Source organism: Tamandua tetradactyla, chromosome 9, assembly GCF_023851605.1.
Source record: "Tamandua tetradactyla isolate mTamTet1 chromosome 9, mTamTet1.pri, whole genome shotgun sequence".
Lineage (NCBI taxonomy): Eukaryota > Metazoa > Chordata > Mammalia > Pilosa > Myrmecophagidae > Tamandua > Tamandua tetradactyla.
The window spans coordinates 35,968,372-35,983,174 of NC_135335.1; the positions used below are offsets into that span (position 1 = coordinate 35,968,372).

At 53.4% G+C, this 14,803-nt stretch overlaps 1 protein-coding gene across 2 annotated transcripts in view; it reads right to left on the reverse strand.

The window, feature by feature from the left end:
* CAND2 (cullin associated and neddylation dissociated 2 (putative)) overlaps positions 1-14,803 on the reverse strand; it is a 37,925-nt gene that overhangs the window by 5,341 nt on the left and 17,781 nt on the right. Inside the window, exons 6-11 of one of the 2 annotated variants that reach the window (XM_077116489.1) lie at positions 14,222-14,523; positions 12,660-12,801; positions 10,798-12,300; positions 7,779-7,874; positions 4,113-4,210; positions 2,441-2,605 (exon numbers count right to left, since the gene is read on the reverse strand). In XM_077116489.1, the coding sequence (XP_076972604.1) occupies positions 2,441-2,605; positions 4,113-4,210; positions 7,779-7,874; positions 10,798-12,300; positions 12,660-12,801; positions 14,222-14,523 (2,306 nt within the window). Of the gene's footprint in view, positions 1-2,440; positions 2,606-4,112; positions 4,283-7,778; positions 7,875-10,797; positions 12,301-12,659; positions 12,802-14,221; positions 14,524-14,803 lie in introns of both variants that reach the window. The other variant, XM_077116488.1, reaches the window with a different exon arrangement.

Consider the following 14,803-nt stretch of genomic DNA (forward strand, 5'->3'; position numbering starts at 1 on the left):
ATTCAAGTCCTAACCCCCAGTCCTGGGGATGTGAGCCCATGTGTAAAAAGGATCTTTGAAGGCCCCCAGAGCTCACTTTCTGCACTTTTCAAAAGGGGGATTGGTTTCTTCCAAAATATTTGGTGGAACCAAATGGAAATAGAGTGGGCTTCAATTTGATATAACTGGAAACCTTATAAGCAGCAGAAATTTGTGCATGGCAGAGGGAGACAGAAGGGACAGATGGCCAAGTGGCAGAGACAGAGATTGGGTTGCTGGCCAGCCACCATGAAAACACACTCCACATATCAGAGAAAGCATGACCTGCCAACACCTTGATTTTGGACTTCTAGCCTCCCAAACCATGAAGACAATAGATTCCTGTTGTTTATGCCAGCCAGTCTGTGTTATCTGTTACAGCAGCTCTGGCAAACTAAGACACAGAATGACAAAGAAAGTAAATATAAATTAAAGAAGCCAGGGGACAAAACAGCATGGATGGTGTGATCTCTTTTCTGTAAAACATATATACAGCACTTATCTCAATGGCTTTGAGAGCAGAGCAGGCACCCGGCCTATTTCATTTAATTCTGGGTCCCCAGCCCCTGATATACAACTGTTCCTCAATAACTCTTGGTTGACTGAGTTAGTGAATGTTTATGGACATAATCTCAGGAAATATACTGAGATTTGTAACAGTGGTTCTCTCTCTCTAGGTGGAGGGAAGTTTTGGGGCAATTAGCAGTCACTTATTTATTTGCTTATGAAATCGTCTTCTTTTAAGATAAGCACGTATTATTTTGGACTATTTTAAATTAGCTTTTCATTATTAAAGTGATTCCAGCTTATTATCTACAGACACATAAACATATCTATGCATACATAAATACAGCCATGATATAGAAGGAGATGAAAGGAAACCTCAGTCTCCCCAGCTGCCTCTCCAGCCCCAGCCTCACTCCTACAGGTAATAAAATGGGCCCAAACAGCTTGCTACCCTCGAGTGAGGGGGTGATTGCCACTGGCAGTTGGGGCTGTATGTGTCTCCATTCACAAGTGCATCTTCATTTACATGCAGCAGAAGAGTCAAGCTGGATTCCAGGGGCCTTCTTAATATGAGAAAGCTTTTCCAGACTCCTCCAGCATGAGACAAATCCTTGAGTCTCATGGGTCTAAAGTGGCTTTAACCTGTCCATCCCTGAGTCAGTCACTGTCAAAGAGTGTGGAATGACGCTCAGACCAGTTGGGTCAACTCCTGAGGTCAGGGGTAAACGCTTCCTCTGAGGCAGATGAAGGACATACAGGAGCAGAATGGAGAGTTTTGTTTTGTTGTCAGTCAGGGTTCTGACAGAAAACAAAAGAAGGTGGACAAACAGAGTCTACCACATTTGCTGAGAATCAGCATCTTTTGAGGTGCTTTTTAAAACCTCTGGATGGCTAGGCCCCAACCTTGTAGACTCTGACTGAGTATGTCTGAGATTTGGGGTAGAAGTCTGCATTTAATAAACCTCACAGATTGTGCTGATGCGTAGTCAGGATTGAGAACCACTGGGTTAGATGATAGTAATTAAGATTATTAGTTTTGTGATTTGTCTAAAACAAATGTTTTACCGGATCCTGGTTTTTCTTGCCATTCAGTATAACAGGCATGCCCCTTTTTTAGATTTTGAATGACAGAAAATATTCAGATTAGTTTCAATGTATACCTACGTACGTTTAGCTTTAACCTATCTGAAGTTTTCCTCACTGAAATACTTTTCCAACTGTCCCCCTTTTATTTATTTAGAATGAATAAATAAGACCCTAATAAGGTCATTGAAAGACAAAAAAAAAGGGGGCCTAAACCACCGCCAGCCTGTGCTGCAACTTTGCAACTTGCTTTTATCACTCAGCAGTGGGTCTTGGCCAGCATTCCATACCAGCGCACAGAGACGGGCCCCTTCTTTATAATGCAGCACAGCTTTCTATGACTGGAGAAGCCCGGGTCATTGAGCCAGTTCCCTATTGATGGACACTCGGGCCACTGCCAGCTTTTCTTGTACCAAATAACATTTTTTGCTTTAGTCTCACACATGAAGTTTTAAAATATGAATTACCACCTATTTTCAACACCCTGCAATATTGACATTCCTTTGTCAGGAAGAACAATCTTGCACATAAAACTCTGAATATGTATTAGAGTCGGGCCAGTCCAGAGTCTCTGCTCATAGAAATGGAACTGCTGAGTTACAGGATGTGTCTGAGAATTTTCAGGTTTTAGAGTTACTGCCATATCATCCTCCAAAGGGTTGTCCAGTGTATACTGCCCCCCGGAGGTGTTGGCACTAGAGTCCCTTTGTTATCAGAAAAGAACAGTGCAGCTATTTTCATGCCGGTGTCTGGGGCTGCAAGTGGGGCCTGTGTACCCCCAGCTGCCCCCTGGCCCAGGATGGGCGTGGGTCCTGGGGGGGCTCGGCCCTACCCGGATGTCATAGTGGTCCTTCAGCCCATCCTCCACGTGATTCAGGAACTCGCAGATGTCCAGCTGGCCCAGGCAGCTCTCGAGCAGCGAGTACATGCACTCAAAGGCCGCCTTCCGCACATCGAGGCCATCGTCCACCGTGTGCTTAAAGGGCCCCATCTCTACCTGCGGGAGGGAAGGAGGACACAACGGGGGACGTCACCCAGGGCGTGAGAACACCTACCTTACGCACCCTGCACCTCCACTGCCAGCACTGTGTGCTGTCCCCAAATCAGGTCCTCTCAAGTCACCATGCCTTTGACCAGCCCGTTTGCTCAGCCTGCAATGTCTTTCCTCCAAATAACAGCAGTGGTCATAATAACTGCTATGCTTTACTAAATAGTTATTATGTGCCAGGCTCTTGACAGATGATATCTTGCTTAAGCATCACACTGGCCCCAGGAAGAAGGTGTTATTATTCCCCATTTAACAAATGAGGCAACTAAGGCTCCGAGAGGTTAATTAATTTGCCTGAGGACACACAGCTAGTCACTAGGCAAAATCAGAACTAAAAAACCCAGGTCTTGGGAGGGCCACGCCAGAGACCTGAGTTCAATTCTTAGTGCCTGCCCAAACAAATGAAAAAGACCAGGTCTCTCTGTCTCTAAAGTCCAAGATTCTTACCACCAGGCCATGCTCTTAATGGTTAAACCCCTCACCCCTCAAAGTGCAGCTCAGCTGCCCCCCTCAAGGCCTAATCTCTACTATCATCAATACAATCCTATTTGGAAATAGAATCTTTGAAGATGTTATTAAGTTGAGGCCAAACTGGGATAGGCTGGGCCCTAATTTCCCAAATCCTCTAAACAGTCATTTCTTCCTTCTTAGTGATGCTAGATGGTATGGACCTTTTTATTACACAGCGGGATGATTTAGGTGCTAAATCACCTTTCATTTCTGCCCCTTGAATTCTCACTTCACAAAGTGTGCCCTGTGTCTGAGAATTAGTAGTGTGGATAGCTCCCTTCTCCAGGAACCCGTAAGCTCCTTCGTGGCAGACACGAGGCCTGAGCCAACTCTGAGTCCCAGCATTTGGGCACAGGATAGGAGCTCAATGAACACATGCTGAATACCAAGTGATCACACAGCCATCACCTGAGTGCTGACCGTGTACTGGGAACAATTCTAAGCATCTGTAGGACTTTTTATGGATTGATTCATGTGCCCCACAATGAGACATTCAAGCCCTAAACCTTGGTTTTGTGAATGTGATCCTAAATCGGGTCTTTGAAGATTCTCCTTGTTAAGATGAGGTCAAACTGGATTAGGGTGGGCTCTAACTCAAAATGGATAACAAGGATAATAATAAGATAGAGAAGACATATGAGCACAGCCAGACAGCCAGAAACAGAGACGGCCATGTGATGGAGGCAGAAAACAAGGCCACAACCCAAAGAGCACTAGGGACCCCACAGACGTCAGATGCACACCTTGATTTCAGACTCCCAGTCTCCCCAACCAGGAGGCAATACATGTCTGTTGTTTGTAGCCACCCAGTACGGGGGACTTTAACTTAATCCTTACTGGGCGCGAGGGCCAGCACCCTACCCCCGCCCCTGCCCCGGCTCCCCACTGCGCGGGCCTTGAGGCTGGGCTCCCGCCTCTGTGCCGCTCCCCACTCCGCGCCTCTCGCCTCTCGGATCAGGTCCCGGCGTATCTTCGTCTCCTGGTAGAGGAGCGGCAGAACGGTCCCCAGCAGGTCCCGGATGAGCGAGGGCTTGTTGTGCACGGCTGAGTTAAGGAAAGCCAGGGTCGCCCGGCGCACATTCAGGTCCGGGTCCTGCAGGCTCTCCAGGAACTCTCCTGGCGGGAGAGCAGGAGGGGGCATGAGGGACGGCCCGGCCAAAGCAGAGCGCGTCCAGCCCCCGCCCGCCCCTCGTCTCCAGTGAGCAAGGGCTGGGCTGAGCCGGCTGGACGGGGCCGATGGGAATGGATGCTTTCTGAGCACCAGCTTACAACCACCCTTCCAAGTCGGCAGGAGAACATGGACCCGGCTCAAGTCCAAGCTTTCCCATACTAACTATGGGATCTCTTCGAGCCTTATTGTCTTCATCTGTGAAATGGCACTGTCTGAATTACGTGTCCTGCAAATAAATATTCAAGTCCTAAAACTGGGCCTGTGGGTGTGGATTCATTTGCGGGTGGGATCTTTGAAGATGTCATTTAGATGACGCCAGGCTGAATGGGGGTGGGTCTGAACCCAGATGTCTGGAGTCCTTACAGGTGGAGGAAATGTGAACCCCAAGAATAGAAGCCCTAGGAGGAGAGAGAGAGAGAGAGAGAGAGAGAGGGCCATGTGGCAGAGGCAGAGACTAATCACCAGCCAGCAGCCCCAGGATGCTGTAAGACTTTGGAGAAGGCATGGCCTGCCGACAACTTGATTTTGGACTTGGAGCCTCCAACACTGCAAGACAATAAATTCTTTGTGTTTAAGCCAACAAGGGTGTGGTGTTTGTCCTAGAAGCCCTGGCAAACTGAGATAGGGTGGGAATAACAGTACCTACACAGTAGGATTGTTTTCAGGATTAAAAATGAGGTGATGTACATAAAACACATGGCAAAGTGCCAGGACAATGCAGACTTCAGATTAATATTACTATAGAGGAGGTTGTTGGAGCTCAGAGAGGTGAAGAAACTTGCATAAAGTCACACAGCCCTGTCTCTGTATTTTTCTGTACAGTTTAGACTTTTACAACTGTGTTCATGTTTTGTACACTCAAGAAAATAAGTAAAATCAAGATGGGTGAGCATCCCTGAAAAAAAAACCTGACTGTATTTCAAATGAGTAACTGCCCAGGTTAGGAAGGGGAAACACAACTAACCCAAATAACTTCTGAACAAAGTATTCTGACTAGATGCCCTCAAGCTGAAAACAGAAGGGATAATAAACACTGATTTCCTTTTCTCAGATATTGGGTTAGCAATTCCAAGACTACTTCCTGTGTATTCCAGAATTAAGCAAATAAAAATGTGGTAGATAATGACAGCTGGGCTTCTCATTGTAAAGGAGAGTTACAGATATGGAAAAGAAGAAACCTAGAATTAACCCTGTGGGTTTGAACTAGAATAGGACACAGCTATGAATTTGTAGCTTTCCAGACAGATAGATGGACAGATAGATAGATAGGCAGACAGACAGATAGATAGATAGAAAGAAAAATAAAGGTGTAATGGTGATAAAAGATGATGATAATGGATAGATGTTATTAGTTAAGATGAGGTGAAACTAGATAAGGAGGGCCCCTAATCCAATATGATCGGTCTCCTTACAAGAAGAAGAAAATCTGTACACCACAAAGATAGACCCCTGGGAAAAGGCCCTGTGAAGACTGGAGTGATGCAGCTACAAGCCAAGGGATGCCAGAGATTGCTAGCAAAATCTGTAACAGGGAAAGGAGGGCTCCCCCCTGCAGGCTTTAGAGGGAGCATGGTCCTGCCAACACCTTGATTTCAGACTTCCAGCGTCCAGAGCTGTGAAAGAGTACATTTCTGTTTTAAGCCATCAGTTTGTAGTGCCTTGTTATGGTACCTCTAGGAAGCCAACTAATTTCCTATTTCTGGCTCCTGAGGGAGCCTAGAAGCAATGACACACCAAAAGCGTGCCCAGATCCTGGATTCTAAATACCATTCTTCATTAAAAGGAAATAGGACTCCTTGGAGAAATGGCTGATTCCAGGGCTCGGGCAGGAAAGGAAACCTGGCATATCTTATAGTGCCAAAACATAAGGATCTGCTCAAAGAATAATGGGAACATGTCAACAGAACACAGGAACCAGCCTGAAGGGCTCCCACTGCCCAAATCTAAGATAATCTTGAGCATCAAAATAAATAAGGACAATAATTGATTACAGCCTATTGATTAAAATAGGAATCCCTGACTCTATAATGATATAAGTAAATCAATGACCCAAATAAATGCATACATACATCGCATTCCGTAGTGTAGGATGCAAACTAATAAATATGGAAGGACTGATGGAATTAGAAAAGCACCATTTGGCAACTATCACTTTGTGAATCAATGGATGCTAAGCCTAGTGGCCAAAATTGTGATGAGGAACAGAATATTTATAGACTCAAAAAAATACTGTTTCATTCCAAAGAAAAAAGAGGAACTTCAGAGTACAGAAACCAGGCAGATTCCACCTTAACCAAATGATCAAATTTACCATTCCTAGCCATGGGGCAAACCATCACCATGTGCCTCCCAATAGGAAGCCCTAGAAGGACATAAAATCACACAGCAGAGCAGAATTCCAACCCAGGGCTGGTGGCCTCTGGGCCAGGCTAGCTCCCAGGTTCCCACCATCTAGAAGGGGTAACCACAATCGTGTATGGTAAAGGGTCAAGCATGGAACATGACACACAGAAGGAGCTCAGCAACTATGGCTCAAACTCACAAAAGCAAGACCAAAAAACTCAAGAGGAGGCCCAGGGGGATGCCGGCAATGGGCAGCCAGTCCAGATGGAGGAAATGTGGGCTGGGGGCCACTGGGTCTGACCGCTGGTTAAGGAAATAGGCGATGCTGCCCGATGCTGGAGCTTCTGGACATGTTCTCTGACCCCTGGGTCCTAGAGAACAGCCTCCAGGAGGGGGCAGTCAGCACCCCCATTTTACAGTGGAGAAAGTGAGGCATGGAGATAAGAGAACCTGTCCATGCTGACCCAGGCAGGGGAAGGCAGGGCCAGGTCTCGAAGCTGAGGTTGGCTGACCCCAAAACCTCTCTCTACCCCTCTAGGCTGCCCTTTCTGCCCAGGCAAAGGCCCGTGAGCTCAGGTGACATCAGCCTTCTAAGTGAAGCCCGGACCTGCAGAATCTCAGAGAAAGGGCCCTGCCTCCTCCCAGGCCAGAAGTTCCCACAGACAAGACAACCCGGGCAGCCGCTCTCCCCAGCCCCTAGGCAGCAGCTCCGTGAAGCTCCCCGATCTGGGAACGGCTGAAGCTAACATGTGTGTGAGGTTGGCTGTTTTCCAGCGCACTTCCACCCTCAGTGACCCACGGGGGCCCCCACAACAACCCTAGGAGATGCCGATAAGGGTTTCTCAATCCCATTTTACATATGAGGAAACTGAGGCTCAGACGCGGCATGCTGGGGGCTTACCGGGCTACTGGGCAGCCGGGTGGGGGATTGGAAGCCAGGCCCCCCGACTTGAGAGCCAGGCCCCCTGCCCATCACGGGGGCGGGCGTGAGGGGGCCCCTTGGGTCTCCACCTCCTTCTGGTTTCACGTGTATGAAAAATCAGCCAAGCTCGGGGTCTGGGGAGGTGGCTGGAGCTGGTGGGGGGAGGTGGTGCTCACCAACATAGGTCTTCAGGAGGGCGTCGATGGGGTGGGGCTGGTCCGAGATGAGGAACTTGACTGCCGTGGTGACTGTGCTCCGGGTGTGCGGCCGGCCTGCGTGACGAGCCGAAGTGGCCGGTGAGGGGCAGGGACCGGTCCATCTCCACCCCTCCCCCATTCCTGACACCCCCTCCCCATCTCTGGGGAAGCTGGTGCTGCCACTTCCCTGGGGAGCAAACGATTAACTCAGAAGAACTGGGGGGTTCCAACCCTACACATTCTAAGGAAAGGTTTGGCCCCTGCCCACCTCTAAATCCTTGGAGTGTCCTGCCCACTAAGGGTGTCACTGCTTACCTGGGCTCTCGGGCCACCCTGCATGTCTCAGCGAGCAACGTGACTTATGGTGGGGGGGTGTGTGTGCGGCTCTGGGTCATGCAGGGCCAACTTGACCGCTGGAGGAGCTGGAGACTGAAGGCCAGCTCTGCCTCTGTGACCAACCAACTCCCTGGACACCAAGGCCCGGATGACTCATCCATGAATGTTGTCACACAGAGTTGCTGTATGTGTCACACGGGAGGCACTGTCTACACGACTCTACCAGGAGAGGATACCTGGGCACACACACACCTGGTCTCTGCTGGATCCTGCCCCCTTGTCTTTTTCAGTTGCTGATTTTACTCTCTATTCTTTCACCGTAATAAATCATAATGGTGAATGCAATGGTTTTGCTAAATTCTGTGAGTCCTTCCAGTCAATCACTGACCCTAAGGGTGATTTTGGGGATCCCCAAACCCAGAGGCCTTGAATCTACCCTAAATCCTTCTTGCTACAGAGGAGAGAGTAAGCCTGCCAGTTCTCAGATAACTATACTACAGGATACAAATCGGGGACCCAAGAACCTAAGACAGTGGTCAATCCTAAAGACCCTTGTTCAGCCCTTGGGACTGTATTTTCCTGACACATCATCTCAATTAATCCCTGAGAAGGCTCATTCTTTTTCTCCATTCCACAGATGAGGACACAGAGACCCAGAATGGTTAAGTTTGCATGGAAGGTCACACAGCAGATCCAGAACTCAGCAGCTGATTCTAAGCCCTGGCTGGTCCCTCTAAGGGAGGTACACATTCCCAAAGCAGGGGAAATGAAAGGGCTGAAGGCCAAAGGGATTCCAAAAGAACTCAGATCATCCCCAAAGCTTGGTGTTATGGGTTGATCTGGGTCCTCCAAATGGCCATGTTCAAGTCCTAACTTCCGGTTTGTGCACATGACCTTCCTCAGAAAAAGAGTCTTTGAAGATGTGATTGGGTAAAATGAGGCCAAACCAGATGGGGATGGGCTCTGATCCAATATGACTGGTGTCCTTATAAGAGGGAAATCTGGGCATTGAGACAGACACAGGGGAGATGGCCAGGTAACAATGGAAACAGCGACTGCAGGGTTACGGCTGCAAGCCGAGGAACACTCAGGGTTGCCAGCAAACCACCAGGAGCTGCAAGAGGCAAAGGGGTCTCCTTTGAGGTTGCCCTGCCAGCACCTCAACTTCAGGCTTCTAGCCTCCAGAAATGCGCAAGAATACATTTCTGCTGCTTTCAGCCACCCCATGAAGGTACTTTGTTATAGCAGCACTGGCAAACTAACACACTTGGTAAAAGAGAACCCTGTTTTTTGCTTTTCTGTTTGCTTTCTGAGCAGAGAAGCTGAAGAAGGGGGGGGGGGGATTAATTTCCTTTAATAAAACAGCAGATGGCCACATGCCTCTGAATTTCCTCTCTCAGCTGTTCACTCCCTTTCTCCCACCCCATGACAGCGCATGAGTTAAAGCTGTTTCCAACACACAGACATGCACCGGCCTCAAGGAGAATGTTAATAACTTGGAGCTAAGGTGTGAATGTGTGAAAATTACTGAATTCAGATTTTTTCATTTTTTTCCTCTCTGTCTTTTACCATGCCTGGCTCCTAAGCAGACTCAGAGTGGCTGATGAAGACTTGCACAATAAAATAGAATAGAATTAAGTGAATTTAAAATAAGAAAAATGGGGCCAAGGAAAAATAAGCAGCAGAGCGAGATGGAGACATGTCCGTGGGACATACAGAAAACCACGTATGAAGTCCCGTGAACTTGCAAGAAGCAGGCTGCTTCCAAAGGAAATGTGTCCAGTGAGCTGGTTCAGTGGTGTGCATGAGACAGGAACACATCAGGGCTTAGGGAAAAGCAAGGCACCATGTCACCAAATAGATAAAATCCCCGACAATATCCTTGCTGCACACACAGCACTGAGGGCCTGAGAGCAGTTTCTTATAAATTCTGCAACCCAAAAAGGGCACAACTGTAATCCCTTAATCTAAACAACAGCATTCACTTTGTATGAATTAGGCACCACCCACTGTACCAGGCACTTGATCTTCGTTAGGGCTATTAGGGGACCAGCTCAAGCCCCAGCTGGGGCCAAAGGAGGCCTCTCTCAGGGGCATCTGCCTGCCCAAGCGCCCAGTTATCCCTCCTGCCTGCTTTCAACCTCCCTGAGCCGCTCAACATCCTGACGTGTCCTTAGGTGAAACACAGCACACCTGCCCTCCTGTTCCTCTCCTAGCCCTGGGTGCACCTCATTAAATCTTAGCCTAGATTTCCATTTCCATTTGCTCCAGCTGGCCGGAGAGCACTGCACCCGCCCTTCTGCAGGCTGCCCTTTGGGGCCCCTCTTGAGAACTGCTTTTTGTGACTTTGACTTGGGGCATCATGCTTTGTCTACACACAAGACCGTGAAAACGGCCCCCTGAGATGTTAAGCGTATCTGTGGTAGGGACTCATGAAAGATTCTGCCCCCTCCATCCCATCCCATAGGGCCGCCCTCTTTCATAAGGACCCACGGGGACGAGTAGGACTCTAAGTCTCAAGGGTGGAAACGCCCGGTTTGCAACAGCTCCCGGTCCCTTCAGAGCACCCGTGACTGCTGTGCCCAGTTTCCCCGGGAAGAGTGGAGCCGCTGGGATGCTAAGAAGCCAGCCTCCCGCCTCAGCCTCCGGCCTCACCCCTTACCTGCCGCGAGTTGCTTCCGGAGGCGGGGCAAGAGGAAAGGGGGGTTCACGAGGACCAGCTTCCCGAGGCACTCGGCCACCACCCCCCGAGTGCCCTCCTCGGCGCCCTCGCAGCGCTGGAACAGCAGGGCCCAGATGTCCTCGGCATAGGGCTTGAGGCTGTCGGGCCGGGCGGCCCCCAGGGCCTCCCTGAGCGAGTGCAGGAGCAGGTACTGCCGCCGCGGCTCCGCCTCCATCTGCCCCAGCAAGAAGGGCAGGAAGTCGGGCAGGTTCCCAGCGCCCACGCGGCCCAGCGCGTAGGAGGCTGCCGCCCTCACGTCCTCGCTGGGCGACCCCAGGGCTTCCAGAAGCACCGCCTTCAGCTCCCGCTGGGGCCCCGGCCCGGCCACCTGACCCACCTCGGCCAGGGCCAGGAACGCCAGGACTTTGACCCCGGTGCTCGAGTGGGGCGACCTGGCATCGCGCACCAAGCGGCCGGCTGTGCCCGCCGCCTCCTGGGGACAGGCGGCCGCCAGGGCTGCTACGCAGCGGGCCAGCGAGTGGAACACCTGCTTGTGCAGGCCCGGCCCATCGCCAGCGTCCTGCTCGTAGACGGGCGCCGTGAGCAGGCCGATGAGCTCGGCGTAGTCCACGCACGGCGGGCGGGTGCCCACCAGTGCCTGCAGGAAGCCCTCGGCGGCCGCCAGCACCCCGGCGGGGAGCAGGGGCGAGCGCAGCAGCCGCAGCAGCTCGGCCAGCACGGGGCCGCTGACCTCGGCCAGGGAGGCCGGCTGGGCCTGGGTCGCGGTGGCCAGGAAGTCCACTGCCAGCTGGGCCACGTGCATGTCGCTTTCGCTGATCAGGGCGGGCAGCTCGGCCAGCACGGCCCGGATGGCGGGCGGCGGGAGGCTGAGCCCCTGGCTCTGGGCCAGGGCGTCCAGCGCTGCCAGCGTGGCCAGCCGCAGCGCCCGCTGGTTCTTGCGCAGGAACGAGGCCAGGACGGGCAGCGCCTCGGCCAGGATGGGCTGCAGGTCGAGCCGCAGCGGGGACGCGGCCACCAGCGTCAGCGCCCTGACGGCGGGCAGCCGGGTGATCTCGTTCCGCAGGCGGTCCAGCAGGAGGGACAGCATGGGCTGCAGGTCGTCGCCCAGCCGGTCCCCCAGGTGGCCCACGAGGTGCCCCGTGCAGGAGATGGCCCGCTCCTTCACCTCCTGGTCCAGGTCGGTGGCCCGGAGCCGCGCCAGAGCGGCCGCGGACATCTCACGGACGTAGGGCTCCGGGTCCAGCGCCCGAGGGCTGTCCAGCGGCCACAGGGCCCGCACCAGCTCCTGGAGCACCAGCAGCGCCTCTGCTGCGATCTTGTAGAAAGGGTCGGCCACGCAGGCCGTCACGGCGGGCAGGAGGGCGGGCAGGTGCGGGTGGAAGGCCTCGGCTGGCTCCGTGCCCAGCAGCCCCTGCAGGAAGGCCAGGGCATCCATCCGGATGGTGGAGGAGTTGGCGCGGTCTGCCAACGAGAAGATGATGCCTGCCGGGCGGTGGGAAAGTCATGAGGGGCCATGGAGTCTGACCCAACAAATCCCTCCCCACACGTGGGAACAGGGCACCTACACTCTTCCACCCAGCAGCTTCTAAGAGGTCAGGACTTAGCCGGGGGCTGGGACTGAAGGAAACAAGGCCAGGGATCAGGGGGTCCCAGGCAGCCGGGCCTGGACCCCCGCTGTGCTCTCTGCTGACAGTGGGAAGCCACTTCAGGCTGTTGAACAGGGGCTTGGTCTCGAACTGGGTCCCGGTCTCCCTTGAGGGGTCGGGAGCTCAACTCAGGGCTGGGTTCCAGGTTCTGCAAGGGGCCCAGGACAGCAGGCAGCCAGGGCCGGTCAGGCCTACCTGATACGAGCACAGGCATGTGCTCTGCCAGGCTGCCGGGGAGGACGCCCGCCAGCTCGGCAAGGAGGCCAAAGCAGCCCTGGCGGGCCCGGACACTCCGGTCTTTCAGCTGCCGCTGCAGGGCCTTGACCACCAGGGGCACCTGTGGGCAGGTGGGGGCAAGTCGGTGACCCCCAGGAAACCTTCCTGCCCTGCCCACTGTGGGGGGCTTGCCCAGGCACAGCCCCCCGGGGACAGTGGGCGTGGAAAGGAACATGCTCAGGCATTCACCAGGCACTCTGTGCCAAGCCCTTATCACCACCTTCTGAGGCAGCTCAGATAGGGGACGGAGGCAGAAGTGACTCTAAGACGTAAAAGTCCTTATAAGGCAAGGATCCCAAACTCAGAGCGCTTCTCCTTCTTTCGAGGACACCCTTACTCACCCGTTCCCAGCGTGTCCTTTAGCTACACATTCAAGTTTGGGGCTGGACACACTGCCCAGCCCTCGAATTCTTCCCTGTGGCTGAGTCAAGAACCCTAACAGCGCCAGCCCTCGGTTGAAGTCTCTTATTTCTCTGAGAACTCTCAGGGCTCTCCGGAATCACTCGGACCCTACGAGGTAGGTACTATATCTGTATCTACTTTACGGACGGGGCAAACAGGGACAGAGAACTAACTTGCTTACAGTCCCCCCGGGCTGTCCAGCTCTCAACCATGGGAGGGCGGAAGCCGAGGCTGGGCTGGCGCCACTCTGGAGTCTCTTCCTCTCTTCTTGCCGTGTTTTCTCCCCCAGATGATTTCATCCCTTCCTAGAAGTCTGGATCCCAGCGATGCTAAGGATTCCCAAATCAACACCCTAATACCAAACTTGGTTGTCATCCGTCCGCCTGACGGTTTAACGTGAGCATCTTATAAAGTCCTCACACGTCCAGGTCCAGAATAGAACAGACCTCCTGAACCCCTTCCATTCCAGTCTCTGCACCTCTGGAAAATGCTTTAGCCTGACACCTGGAGGTCACGTGACACCCTCCTTCTCCTCACCCTCCAGAGTCCACCCATCAGTGAGCTTTGCCAATCCTGGCCACACCATACTTCTCGAATCTGACCATGCTTCCCCATGTCCCCTGGAGCCACCTGAGCTCCCCCCCCCCCCCAGCTCCAACACTACAGGCTTTTCTTGGTCCCCTGCTTCTACTCCTGCCCTGCTGCACTCCACTCCCCACCCAGCAGCCAGAGTCGAACTCAGATCCCGGAACCCCTGCCAGGGGCGTCCCCTTACTGTCAGATTGACACTGGGACTCCTCCCCACGGTTTGGAACAGCCCTGATGTTTGCCGTCTACCTGCCCCTAGAACGGGTGGTCCTGGAGGGCAGGGGCTTGAAATGTCTTGCTCCCCACGGGGCGCCGAGCACCCAGTACATGGGGCCGGGCACAGAGTAGGTGCTTGATGCATCTACTCGGGTGGATGGAGAGAGGGTGGGATGGGTGGGCGGCAGGATGGGAAGCGGGATGGACGGACGGCCAGGTGGACGGGTGGGGGACGGGTGGGAAGGCAGGGAGGGGGGTGGACAGCCTGGCCCCACCTGTCCTTGCAGCATGTGGAGGTTGCCGCCGGTCTGGGTGGGCTCCTCCATGGAAGCCAGCCAGCCCTTGGGGGGCCGCGTCTGCCGCAGCAGCACGACGTAAGCCCCGAACACGTCGGCCTTGACGTTGTCCTCACGTTCCCGGAAGCGGCGGATGAGCGCGGGCGCCAGCGAGCGGTGGAAGTCCGGCAGCAGGTCGGGCCGCGAGCTGATCAAGGCCGCCAGGCACTTGGCCGCGGCCCGGCGCACCTTCCAACTCATGTCGTCGTCGTTGTCGTCGCTGTATTCCTCCTCCTCGCTCTCTGGGGCAGGGACAAGACCTGCATGGGCCCCTGGAGCCCTGGGGGGCGGGGGAAGGGGCGGGCCCCGCCGAGGTCGCCTCTCAGCAGGCAGCGGGGAGGGAGCCAGGCCCCGGGCTTTGCCTTTTGTTATTATTTATGCTATTAGGGGGCACTGCCTGCCATTTGGTGAGCACTGACTCGTTTGAACCAGACGATGACCTTACAAGAAGAGAGGGATCATTTCCCCATGGCAGAGATGAGGAAGCTGGGGCTTAGAGAGAGGACTGGTCTTGGCCCAGGT